This window comes from Rhamphochromis sp. 'chilingali', assembly GCF_963969265.1.
Source record: "Rhamphochromis sp. 'chilingali' genome assembly, chromosome: 8".
NCBI classification, from domain to species: Eukaryota; Metazoa; Chordata; class Actinopteri; order Cichliformes; family Cichlidae; genus Rhamphochromis; species Rhamphochromis sp. 'chilingali'.
This window is the reverse complement of record NC_137935.1, coordinates 14,339,936-14,353,914: the sequence shown is the minus strand read 5'-3', so window position 1 is coordinate 14,353,914 and position 13,979 is coordinate 14,339,936. Positions and strand designations below refer to the sequence as shown.

Below are 13,979 nucleotides of genomic sequence, written 5' to 3'. Positions count from 1 at the left end.
TTCTACAATTCTATTGCTGCGCCTACTCAACATTTAACAACACACACACACACACACACACACACACACACACACACACACACACACACACACACACACACACACACACAGCTGTGAAATATGGATGGCATTTTATTTTTGTGTATTAGACATATATATATTCCATTGACAGTCACTTTTCCACCTCATATTATTTTACCTTGTATTGTCATCCAGATATAAAATATACTCTATACTTTCAAGCCTTATCTTATGTATTTATTTATTTTTCAAGCTCTTTTGACAGAACTCTTTGATATGTTTCATATTGTGATTCATGATAAAATAGATTATTATCCAGCTAGTTTTTGATCAGTATAAATACGTGTTTATTGTTGTTTTATTGTTTATTTTTGAATCAGGTGTTTTTTGCATTTTCTATGGATATTTCACCTAATCATCAGACTTCTTGGGAGTCTTTCATTTTGCATCAATGAATACAGTTTATTACATAAAAATTACCACAGGTACTTCTAAGTAATCATTACACTTTTGAAGTATTCTTGGTATTAAAAAGAAACAAGAAGCCATGCATTTTGCAGCTCCAATTCCTACTTACTACACAAACTACTACAAGTTTTTTTCTGGTAAAATCATACTTCTTGAAGTTTGCATTAATAGGTTATTAACACAAACTTCTTGGGATCTTTCTACAAATTTCTGTGAATTCAATTCATTATGTATATTTTATTTTCCACATGTAGTTTTTCACTCTGAATCATAATTTTTTTTCCATACAATGTCACGACCCATTAAAGCTTTTCTTGTGTTCAGTTCTGGTCTTATCAGGATTATGTAACATTTGGGTCCAAATAGTGCAACTAACAGGCCAAAACTTGAGGCCAGGATGGCAAATGCCTCCACTGCATCTGCATGGTTTCCTGGTGAGCTGATATAAGCAGGAACAAAGGCCACCCACACAGCACAGAAGATCAGCATGCTGAATGTGATGAGTTTGGCCTCATTAAAACTATCAGGGAGATTCCTCACCAGGAATGCAATTAGAAAACTGAGGAAAGCTAGCACACCAATATAGCCCAATAACACTGAAAAACAAACAGTGGAACCAACAGCACATTCATAAACAATCTTGTTATTGTGATATTGGGTGTTTTTATGTGGAGTTGGAGAGGAAGAGACAAGCCACGTAGTGCAGATGGCTGCCTGAATAGATGTGAAAACCAAAACTGTTCCTCTCTGCTGCATAGGACCAAACCACTTCAGACTGGCTCCCCCTCCTGGCTTGGAGGCTTTGAACACAGCCAGAACAACCATGGTTTTTACCAGGATGCATGAGACACACAGCACAAAGCTGATGCCAAATGCTGCATGCCTGAGTTGGCATGTCCACATCATGGGTCGTCCAATGAACAGAAGTGAACACAGGAAACACAACTTGAGTGACAGTAATAGCTGGAAACTAAGTTCTGAATTATTGGCACGTATTATAGGTGTTTTGCGATGATAGATAAAGATCCCTAGAACAACAGCACATATGAATGTGCCCAGTAAGGAGGTTGCTGTCAAACAAATACCCAGAGGGTCGTGGTAGGAGAGGAACTCTGTCTTCTTAGGAACGCAGTAGTCACGTTGGGAGTTTGACCAAAAATCCTCTGGACAACTGGTGCACCCCAAGGAGTCTGATACAAAAGAGGGCAGATAGTGAAACACTTTGTATATTTAATATGAATTAATTAAATATGCTGTGCTGAAAGATAAATAGTTACTGCTCTTATTAGTGACTGTTCCCTCAGAACAAGGGATGCAGTCAAAGCAGCATTCGGGTTCCCCCTTCCTTCTCACCATGTGGGTACCAGGAGGACAGCTCTCACTACATACTGATCGAGGTGGCTACAAGAAGAAAGTAAAAATGATCTGCCTGAATGACATATATAACATACATGTGATAAGATATAAATGTCTGAAAAAACATATATAACCTTTTTCGAATCAAAGTTCCAGAAGATTTTGTCGTCATCAAGTATGAGTTCTTCACCTTTGAAAGCTGATCTCTTAACCTCACCCACATTCTGAACTTTAGTGCTTCCATCTGGGAGCCACAACCAGTTCATCACATCATAAATTGGCAATGCATCACCATTCTCATCAAATGACACTTGATCACCAAATGGTGTGGTAAAGTTCATCCTTTCCAAATAATAAACAAGCTGTTTAAAAAGAATGTGTTTTATCTAACTTGCAAATAATTACAGAGCAATTGACTTAGATTGAGTGTAACCTGATATCACACCTGCCATGGCTTCAGTGACTGCAATGTGGCACAGCTGTGTTCACTGAAAGGCCCTTTTCCTGGCTTGCAATACAGCATATCATCAAGAGAATGTGCAAAAGCATAAACAGCTTTGTATACATTGTATTCAGACCGGAGGTTGGAAATGTCCAAAAATTCAGTGTAATTTTTTTCAAGTTCTTCCTGTCCAGTGCATAGTGGACCTCCACCTTCCAACCAGCCTGGTGGAGCTGGAGCAAATCTGCACTGAAATGTGAATTCCCAAAACTGATTCACCTGAAATATATGATTGAAATATGTTTGTTAGACATAAAGAAAATATGCAATTCTTGCATATACTACAGTAAATGGTTCAACTCTTACCATGCTATTCCCATAGCTATTGTTGTGATATAGGTCAGGACGTATTTGTAACAGGAACTCCCGGAACCCTGGTATTTCTCCTCGGCGAATAGCAATGCCCAGTGTACCACCCAGGTATGGCATAAGCTGAGGGGTTTGGAGTACAGTAGCTGATGTCCAGGCTTCACTTGCCATCCACTGTAGGCCTGTCACATTTTGCCTTAGTACCTGTGCATTGTATTAAATCAAAAGTTTACAGTGATACTGAAATTTAAAAAAATAATATCATCATGAAATTCTACTAGTTTCTGGTCTGCCAAAATAATTCAATGTGATTTGTTTTCTATACACATTCACATAAATATGAAAGATACGTATTACACTTAGTGATCTTTTAAATTAGTAATAATTAAATTGTTTTAAAGCCAGACCTCTTCCATAAGCTTTATCATCCGACTCTCATGTGCAAAGACAATGACAACTCGAGCTGTGGATTTTTTCATGACATTCACGATCCTCCTGACTTCATCTGTGCTTTTGTCCCAAGGTAAAACTTCAACGTAAGCAAGGCAAATTTCACCAGACAGACTCAGCTCAGATTGTAAGGCTCTTGCTGCATGAAATCCATAATCATCATCACTGACCAGCAGGCCTGCCCAAGTCCAGCCAAAATGTTTGAGAATGTTAATCATAGCATGAACCTAAGTGAATACAGATTAAATCATTATTGCATAGGCTAGAAAAATCTTTCTTTAGCATTTCTTTTCATCAGCTTTACAGCACATCATTATGTATTCTGTTGGTAAACAGGTATTCATCAGATATATCCTTAAAAAAACTAGTTCTTTATTTTTCATTTCTTTAATTTTGGTGACGTTTACCTGGAAAGCATCACTTGGGATCGTCCTAAAGAAGGATGGATACTTTTGACGGCCACTCAGGCAGGAACATGTAGCAAAATAACTCACCTGTGAAAAATACAGACTGTATATTGTATATTATTATTGACATTAAATTTACAATTAAGTTAATATAAACAAAAATAACATGCTATGGTTAAACTGAAAACTTACCATAGGTACTCTGTACAAACCTAAGACGCTGGAGATGGCAATAGAAGGTGTAGAGGAAGAATCACCAACAATCCCTATGACTGGAGGATTTCCAACACATGTATCATCCAATATAATTTTTTCCTCTTGACCACTGACTAATGACAATGCTGCACGAAATGCAATTCCAAGTTCAACGCAGTTATCATAAAAAGTGTATCCCAGAGTCACATTTGGTAACAGGTTGGAATTTCTGTTGATTTCATCAATAGCAAAAAGCATGGTTTGTGCCAGCCTAAATCCTAGTTCATAAAACCTAAAAAGAAGAAAAAAGAGAAAGATAATTATTGAATAATACAGTAATACCGCAGACTACTTGGAAAACTTATTGCAAAACTAACAAAAAAATTACAGAAAATTAATGACGACAATTAAAGATATATTTTAATTTAAAAAAATAACAACAGATGCTTAAAAATCTATATATTATATTACTTAAAAATCAAACATGTTCCCTGGAAATATATGGCAAAGCTAGTAGTTACTAAACGAATGGCAACAATTAAACTGATAATCTGTTAAACGTACCCATGGCATGTAGGCTGTTGTGGCTTTGAGGTAAAAGACAGATGAGGAACGCTTCTAAAAAAGTGAATTGGAAACAGTCCACCCAAAACGACATCCCCACTCTTATGCATGCCATTTAGATGAAATTGTCCCTGTAACTGACAGAAGGGAAATACATGAGATGATACAGCATAAGAAAAGTAGAAATACAGCAAAATGATCAAGAGCAAATTGGTTTGTAATAATGAGCACATGACAGCTTTCTGATTTTCTGAGCCTAGTAATTATGTTTCATTGCTTTACTAATCCCTTTTATTGAAATGTTGTGTCACTTAATCTTGTACTCCACCCATTAGGGAAAAAGAATAAGAAGGGGGCAGGGCATATAATGCATTTCATATACACTGGTAAATCAATATAACAGAAGAATGATTATTCTTGGGGTTTAACCACCATACAAGATGTATAAAAGGAAAAATAAACATCAAAATTTCAATTTATGTACAGCAGGTTTTATCATGAATGTCTCAGAAAGGTCATGTTTAAAAATTCTATTCCCTATTTGATTTGTCTTTGACTGCAAAATTGCTATATAATCAGAATATTTTAGGGTTTTGTATTGATTTAGTTTTTTAAAGCCACACTAAGTGGACTTCAGTGAGCATGTATTAAAGTATCTTTTTATTTTCTATATAACTGAAAGTATTATCTCACGAATCAAAATCAAAATACTGAATTCAGGTGTTTAATCATTTCCATGGCCACAGACGTATAAACTCAAGTAAACTCAAGCAAACTCAAGAATGAATCACTTTCTAGAGCTCAGGGAATTGCAGTGTAGCACCATGATAGGATGCATCCTATCCAACAAGCTGAGTGGTATTAAAACAAAGTTACTGTGATTGGGAATAACAGCAATTCAGCCATGAAGTGGTAGGTCATGTAAAATCACAGAGTGGCGTCAGCAAGTGGACAGGAGCATAGTGGACAGAAGTTGCCAACTTTTTTGCAGAGTCAATCACTACAGAACTCCAAATTCCATGTGGCCTTCAAATTAGCTGAAGAACATTGGGTAGAGACCTTCATGGAATAGGTTTCCATGGCCAAGCAGCTAACCAACCCTTAAATTACCAACTGCAATGCAAAGCAGTGGCGTAAATTACACAGCTATTATCTGGTTCTTATATAGTGCTTTTCCATTCTACCTGATTTGCTTAATGCAACTTGCCTGATTCAAACATTCACACCCATTTATACACCCCGTGCTTTCTATTTAACATTCATTGTCCAATGGATGCATCCTTCTAAGTGTAAAGTTTGGTGGACATGAATATCACTCAAGTTGATGTTCATGTGAAGTAGATAAAGGAAGGAGATTTCAAGTCTGTCCTGCTCAAACAATCTTTCACGCTCTTTGTGTGAATACTACATGGTCTCATTTCAGGGGCACGTAAGTACTGCTGATATGAAGTAGTGAGAAATGTTTCTCATGGCCGTCTGTTTGTTTCAGCACCTACACCTACACCCCAAAAATTGCAGGTTAGTCTTGTTAGATTGTGAGATTTCCATCTGTAATGATGGACATTTAAAAGCTGATGTGTGCCGTAAACCTGTGCATAAAGATCAGTATTTAATGTTTGATTCTCATTATCCATTGGAGCATATTGGGTGTCATCAGGACGCTACAACATAGAGCCAACACCATCCGCACAGACACATCGGCCAGGGAAGCAGAAGAACATCACATAAGAAGGCCCTGAGTAAATGTTTTCCCTGCTGGACATTTGTAAAAGCTAAAAAAAGTGCCTAAAGAAAGCTCCAGCTGATCCAGGAGAGAAGGACAGCTGCTGCCTAAGTGAAAACCTGTAGTGACCCCCTATGTATCAGGAGTATCAGAACAGTTAAGACAAACTTTCTCTGAAATTTCTCTGAAAATTCATCTCAACTTCAAATTCGTCTCTGTGGTTTTTGGGTTTTTTAAACTGATCTCACAGCCCATTGTTCATTCAGTGGGCTAGTTTCAGTCATTGTGCAAAGGTATTGTTTATAAGGTTTGGGAAACCTGCAGTTAACTGAAGAAGTCACTGGGATGAGTGACGAAACGTTTCTTCTACTGAAAATCTATTTCCAGAAAAGAAACAGAATTAAAATTTACTTACCTGGATGATTGAGCATGCTTCAAGACATGTGCACCTACACATGTATGGATGATGATCTTGGTGTCTACTCAATGCTGATATTAGACACTGGGGGTTTTGCATTGTTGAGATGGGTTGAAATTTCCATTTGCTGTGCTTCCACATCCACAATTTTGTCTCCATAACTCTGAAAGTGAAGTTGCTCTTTCTGCATCTGAGGCTGTATCTCAGGTGGTTCCTGTAGTCTTCCATCTCATGTGCTGTTTCCTCATGTACCAGCTTGATGTAGTCCTAGCCAAAGAAAGGAATTTTATCTTTTCATCTAGAAGTAGTGTTTTCAATGAGAAAAATGTTTCATCACTCATCTAAATGACTTCCTCAGTTTCCACTGACTGCAGGTTTCCCCAACCTGCGGGCAGTGCAAGTAAATGTTTCCCACAATGAAAATGCTACCTCCAGATGAACAGAATCAAATTTCTGGAATTTCTTTAGCTGGATTACTGAGCATGGATACCAGGCTCTAAATATCCTTTCTAATGCTGTAAAGTTCTATATTTGAAAACAGTAATTTGTGGATATGGATTCTCTTTTGTGGAATAAAAAAAAAAACTATATAAGTAAATGTTGCCTGTTTTTTGGTGTGGTTTGTGTTTGGGTGCAGGGGAGGGGTGGAGCAGTGGGTTCAGGATGTGGTGGCAGGGGAGACTGACCTACACAGCTGATTGCCATCATCTAATCATACCTCCCTATTTGAATAGAGTGTGGGGGCCCAATGAGAGAGCGGTGTTGGGCTGAGCTAGAGTGGAGGCAACTGGAGAGCTGCAAAAGCAGAAATCATGAAAAACTATGTCAATAAACATTTACTTGTCTGGCAACACTGTGTGAATTGGGTCCTTTTGTGTCACAAGAAAAACATTTAAAAAAATTCTTATAATATGAAAGATTTACTGTTAAAGACAGCTAAATTTGGCCTAGATGATTTTTTAAAACGTTTTTTTTTTTCACCATAAACCTTTTGGGCTTATTAAGAATATTCATTAATTTTTTAAAACTGAAAATAAAAATCAATCAAAATGAAATTAACGAAACGCACAAAAAACAAAGTTCTTGGCATCCATCTAATTCCCTTATAGTGTTTGCACTGGACAGGAAATGTAGTATATTTTAGACCCTCCCCCTGCTACGTCTTTTTCCCAGATGGGTGGTGTGCAAGATTAGTCAACACTTTCCAACAAAAGGGAGTGACAAGACAATAAAACCTAATTACTAGACTCAGAAAATTAGAAATCTATCATGTGGTTATTATTACAAACCATTTTGCTCATTTTGCTTTATTTCTCTTTATCTTATGCTGTATCATCTTCTGATATCATCTCTCCCTCCTGTCAATTACAGGGACAATTTAATCTAAATGGGAATAAAAAAACTGGAGATGTCATTCTGGGTGGACTCTTTCCAGTCCACTTTTTTACAAGTGTTCCTGACTTGTCTTTTATCTCAGACCCCCAACAGCCTAAATGCCATGGGTAAGTATGACAGGGTGGGAAAAAAACAAGAAGAAAGAAGAAAATGGGGAAAATCAGTGCCAATGTCAATATGCATTTTATTACCAAAGTATACTTTGTGTATTAATACATTTGTGAAAAAAAATATGTTTCTTGGCTGAAGCATCTGTTTTGGGTTTTTTTAAATTAAAATATATCTTTAATTGTTGTCATTAATTTTCTGTAATTCTTTTGTTAGTTTTGCAATAAGTTTTCCAAGTATTCTGCTGTATTACTGTATTATTCAATAATTATCTCTCTCTTTTTTCTTCTTTTTAGTTTTTATGAACTAGGATTTAGACTGGCACAAACCATGGCTTTTGCTATTGATGAGATCAACAGCAACTCCAATCTGCTACCTAATGTCACTCTGGGATACACTCTTTATGATAACTGCATCAACCTTGGAATTGGATTCCGTGCAGCATTGTCTTTAGCCAGTGGTCAAGAGGAAAAAATTATATTAGATAATACATGTATTGGAAATCCTCCAGTCTTAGGGATTGTTGGTGATTCTCCCTCGGCACACTCTACTGCTATCTCAAGCATTTTAGGTTTGTACAGAGTACCTATGGTAAGTCATCTGCTTAGCAAGAAACAGTGTTGCTGGATCATTTTAATGTAACTGCAATTTTAAAGCCACTTGTCAAAACCGACTTAGTTTACACAACAAAATTGAAAAACTGCAGTATTTAGGTTTTTACATATTTCTACAATATACAGTCTGTAATTTTCACAGGTGAGTTACTTTTCCACGTGTTCCTGCCTGAGTAACCATCAAAAATATCCATCCTTCTTTAGGACGATCCCAAGTGATGTCTTCCAGGTGAAAATCTTTCAGTAATCTTTCATTATTGTGTGTCAAGACTGTGCTATTACACGCTATTTTATTATTGTGTGGCTTCAGTGAAGATAATGGTTATAGATTTAAAGATTTTCCTTGTCTTTGCAATAATGTTTTAATCTGTATTCACTTAGGTTCGTGCTATGATTCACATTCTAAAACATTTTGGCTGGACTTGGGCAGGTCTGCTCGTCAGTGATGATGATTATGGACTTCATGCAGCAAGATTCTTACAATCTGAGCTCAGTCGGTCTGGTGAAGGTTGCCTTGCTTACTTCGAGGTTTTACCTTGGGACAAAGACGCAGATGAACTGAGGAGGATTGTGAATGTGATGAAAACCTCTACTGCTCGAGTTGTCATTATTTTTGCACATGAGAGTGGCATGATAAACCTCATGGAAGAGGTTCGGATATAAAACAATTACATTTTTACTAATTACTAAGATTTCATTTATTACATTGTGTAAAACATGTCGTGTGTTTGTGTGAATGAGTAAAGAAAGCTAGTCACCTGGAGGTATTTTCCAAGATCAGCAACTACTTGAATGGTATAATAATGTCCCTATTCCAGTATCACTTTATACATTTGGTATAATACAATGCACAGGTAGTGAGGCAAAATGTAACTGGCCTACAGTGGATGGCCAGTGAAGCCTGGACAGCAGCTGCTGTGCTCCAAACACCTCAGCTTATGCCATACCTGGGTGGTACACTGGGTATTGCCATTCGTCATGGGGAAATACCAGGGCTCAGGGAATTCCTGTTAAAAACACGTCCCAATCTACATCACAACAATAGCTATGGGAATAGCATGGTGAGTATTTATACTTTACTATGGTATGTGCAAGAACCCTATATTATCATAATTCATATTTATAAGATCTAAATATTTCAGGTGAATCAGTTTTGGGAATTCACATTTCAGTGCAGATTTGCACCAGCTCCACCAGGCTGGCTGGAAGGTGGAGGTGCATTATGCACTGGAAAGGAAGATCTAGAAAAAGTAGACACTGAATTTTTGGACATTTCTAACCTGCGGCCTGAGTACAATGTGTATAAAGCTGTGTATGCTTTTGCACATTCTCTTGATGACATGCTCCAGTGCGTGCCAGGAAGAGGGCCTTTCAGTGGACACAACTGTGCCACGTTGCAGTCACTGGAGCCATGGCAGGTGTGATATCAAACTACCCTCCACCTATGAATAAATTGTTTGCTTGTAATTACTTTCAGAGCAAAATTCACCATGTAGGATTAAATACAATGCCATATTAGTTTAATGGTAAAAAAGCTGGAAGAAGCTAAGAGGATTTTCTGTGCTCCTCTATTTCTGTACACCTGATATAAAGTAGTTTTAATGTATTTAGATCAGAATCAGAATACTCTATTAATCCCTAAGGAAATTATATGGTTACAGTTGCTCCAAGATAATGACAGTAGCAGACTGAACTAAATTAAATAAATATATTAAATAGTTCAGAGTATATGAAATAGCTCTAAATAAATAAACTACTACCTCTTTTAAATAACAGAAAAACAAACCATCCTTATGTTGTAATTATTGTATGTGTAGTTGTTTTTTTTAACTGTGTAATAACATTCAACATTGCTATCAATACATTTTTCAAAAAATGCCTCTCTGTGCAAAATGGGTTCAAAAACATAAACAACTGTGGGATACTGTTTGTTCATGAATTGAATTGAGGGGAACAAATTGCAGCAGGATCAGGCTGATATTATTTGTATCCCACTGTAACTTTACTGTATAAAGAGCTAACATCTCCAAAATATCAGGAGTAGTTAGTCATTATAAGAAGTGTTTGTGAACTAAAAATCAAGAATGTGGAATACTGTTTGTCTGTGATTTGGACAGCCCAGTGAGTGCTCCCAACGCAGGGGAAACAAATTCTGTCGGGGATACCTACCTTCGCACTAGGACTGGGTATCGTCACTAATTTCTATAATTGATTCCGATTTGATTCAATTCAATTTTGACTGAGACAGTCAGAAATATTATAATTTTGATCATTTATCAGTACTGACACTTGTGAGACTTCATCAGAGATGTACACCAGATGCCTTCGTGTCAACGTAACTGAGGATAAAACACAGAAAAACAAGGAGGAAGGAGATTTTCCTGGCCTGGCTTTTTATATAGCAGATAACCCCCTTAAATATATTCTGGATTAAATCAAAAACTGAAGAAAACCATGAATCAACATATGAACATTACCACATGCTGCTGAAGTGAACACAACAGTAGACTTTTGCGTAATAAGCAAGGAACTAAAGCAAAAAACCCAAGATTTTTAGATGGGAAACTGTCCTTGAAATACACAGAGAGAGAGAGAGTTGTGTAGGAAGTGGGGTTTTACTGTGGTAGAAGCAAAACAGCCAAAGTAAGAGGGAATTAATGACAATGTTTATCAAATGTGAAGCATAGTTTGGATCTTTTTTGCCGCTGGTTCAGTGAATTTTGGTCAGAGAGTTACAAAACCTGCAACATCAGAAGCTGTGAGACAGGCTTTCAGTACCAATGGCGTGTCTGTGTACCTGCCGTCGGGGGAGAAAGCTGGCATCTCACAGATTCTGATGCGTCGGGTCCGCACTTTATGTTTACATCTTTCTGTGGAATCCGTTTACCTGCACTCATTTGCTGTTTTAGCTGTTTGGTGGTTGTTGATATAGTTTTGTGAGCTTTAACCTGAGATCCTGGCATTTCTGGCAATAGACATTTATATTTAAAAATTAATTCAGGATTTAATAGATCGATCGCAAAATTGATCATTGAAACCCACCCTTACTTGGCACCACCGTTGTACAGGTAAAGCCAAAGGTGAGATATGCTTCATCATATTTTTCTTTGGCTTTGAAGGAAGTTGGTTTGGAAGCATATTTGGCGATGCTTCATCTTCTGTCTTGCGTTTCTGTGAGAGACCCGTCAAAAAACATGTCCATTATGCTATCAGTGTCCAATCATTCTTTTTTTAATTCATTCCGCGCCCCTCTGCAATGGCTCTGCACCCCCCACTTTGGGAACCACTGTTGCCATGTTGGGGAGATAATTTAGACATTTAAACAATCTTTGGACACAGAAGGACACATCTAAAACCTGCAGGACACCAGCCCTTGAGGCCTGGAGTTGGTTCATTTATTGAGTTGGCATCGGCGACTCTCAACCTGCTGTCCCAGCATGCATAGAGGATGACACTGGCCACAGCAGACTAAAAAAGATTTGATTTACTATACTGTGTAAAACGTGTTGTATACCAGGTCACTTACCAGAGAGTTCACTGACCTGTATACATGTATACAGGTTATTAGTGAAATACCTTGTATGATTAATTAATTCCTATATTTAATTATAATAGGTGTAATACTTTATTTTATTTCTTTTAACAGCTTCTTTATTACTTGGAAAGGGTGAACTTTACCACACCATTTGGTGATCAAGTGTCATTTGATGAGAATGGCGATGTGGTGCCAATTTACGATGTGATGAACTGGTTGTGGCTCCCAGATGGAAGCACTGAAGTTCAGAATGTGGGTGAGGTTAAGAGGTCAGCTTTCAAAGGTGAAGAACTCATACTTGATGAAGACAAAATCTTCTGGAACTTTGATTCGAGAAAGGTTATATATGTTTCTTCAGACATTTATATTTTATCACATGTACAGTAAATATTATTCTGGCAGTCAATATTTAATTTTGTTCTATAGCCACCTCGATCAGTATGTAGTGAGAGCTGTCCTCCTGGTACCCACATGGTGAGAAAGAAGTGGGAGCCCAAATGCTGCTTTGACTGCATCCCTTGTTCTGAGGGAAAAATTACTAATAAAAGCAGTAGGTGTTTATCTTTCAACATGGCATATTTCATTTTTTTTCAGTGAAATAAAGTATGCATTTCACCATCTTCTTCTTTTTAGACTCATTTGAGTGCACCAGTTGTCCAGAGGATTTTTGGTCAAACCCCCAGCGTGACTACTGCGTTCCCAAGAAGACAGAGTTCCTCTCCTACCATGAGCCTCTGGGTATTTGTTTGGCAGCAACTTCACTGCTCGGCACATTCATATGTGCTGTTGTTCTAGGGATCTTTTTCTACCATCGCAGAACACCTATAATACGTGCCAGCAATTCGGAACTTAGTTTCCAGCTTTTGCTGTCACTCAAGTTGTGTTTCCTGTGTTCACTTCTGTTCATTGGACGACCCATGATGTGGACATGCCAACTCAGACATGCAGCATTTGGGATCAGCTTTGTGCTGTGTGTCTCATGCATCCTAGTAAAAACCATGGTTGTTCTGGCTGTGTTCAAAGCCTCCAAGCCAGGAGGGGGAGCCAGTCTGAAGTGGTTTGGTGCTATGCAGCAGAGAGGAACAGTTCTGTTTCTTACAGCTATACAGGCAGCCATTTGCACTACCTGGCTTGTTTCTTCCTCTCCAACTCCACATAAAAACACCCAATACCACAATGACAAGATAGTGTATGAGTGTGCAGTTGGGTCCACTGTTGGTTTTGGAGTGTTACTGGGCTATATTGGCGTTCTGGCTGTCCTCAGTTTTCTAATTGCATTCCTGGTGAGGAATCTCCCTGATAGTTTTAATGAGGCCAAGCTCATCACATTCAGCATGCTGATCTTCTGTGCTGTGTGGGTGGCCTTTGTTCCTGTTTATATCAGTTCACCTGGAAATCGTGCAGATGCAGTGGAGGTATTTGCCATCCTGGCCTCAGGTTTTGGACTGTTAATCACACTGTTTGGACCCAAATGTTACATAATAATAATGAGACCAGAACTAAACACTAAAAGAGCAATAATGTGTCGTGGGACTGAATCATAATATTTTTTCCATACATAACAGAAAATTACATGCAGAAAGATATATAGATATAAATAATACATATAACCAAACATACTGAATCTTGAAAAAAACTTTTTTCCACTTCCATCATGAAAGTGAGAAGATGCAAAAACAGTTATTTTACTCTACTACTATTTTTTTTTCATGATGGAGTTAAAATATAAAGCACTCACACTTCTCAAATGCTATTAACTCTTAACAGTTAAATTTAACCTTATACATCATTAAACTATAAATTACTTTCTCTCAATAAAACATTTCAATATGGATCCACCCAGAATTCATAGTATACTTGTGTTTAATTTGCATATCTGTAATTATGGAATTATTGTATATCAGGAACTGATGT

The 13,979-nt window shown here is 37.5% G+C and overlaps 2 protein-coding genes across 2 annotated transcripts; one reads left to right on the top strand and one right to left on the bottom strand.

Moving 5' to 3' along the window:
- Positions 1-747: 747 nt before the first annotated feature.
- On the bottom strand, positions 748-7,118 carry LOC308401083 (extracellular calcium-sensing receptor-like; the record flags this gene model as incomplete). The annotated part of the gene is made up of 10 exons (XM_080889144.1): positions 748-1,679; positions 1,767-1,890; positions 1,980-2,207; positions 2,291-2,566; positions 2,654-2,860; positions 3,064-3,333; positions 3,514-3,600; positions 3,706-4,000; positions 4,273-4,409; positions 7,104-7,118. 10 exons carry the CDS (start codon positions 7,116-7,118, stop codon positions 748-750), a joined length of 2,571 nt encoding a protein of 856 aa, XP_080745270.1.
- A 564-nt stretch (positions 7,119-7,682) lies between these two features.
- LOC308401082 (extracellular calcium-sensing receptor-like) lies at positions 7,683-13,609 on the top strand (the record flags this gene model as incomplete). The annotated part of the gene is made up of 9 exons (XM_080889143.1): positions 7,683-7,915; positions 8,213-8,507; positions 8,673-8,759; positions 8,912-9,181; positions 9,385-9,591; positions 9,673-9,948; positions 12,177-12,404; positions 12,492-12,615; positions 12,699-13,609. 9 exons carry the CDS (start codon positions 7,683-7,685, stop codon positions 13,607-13,609), a joined length of 2,631 nt encoding a protein of 876 aa, XP_080745269.1.
- Positions 13,610-13,979: the final 370 nt, after the last annotated feature.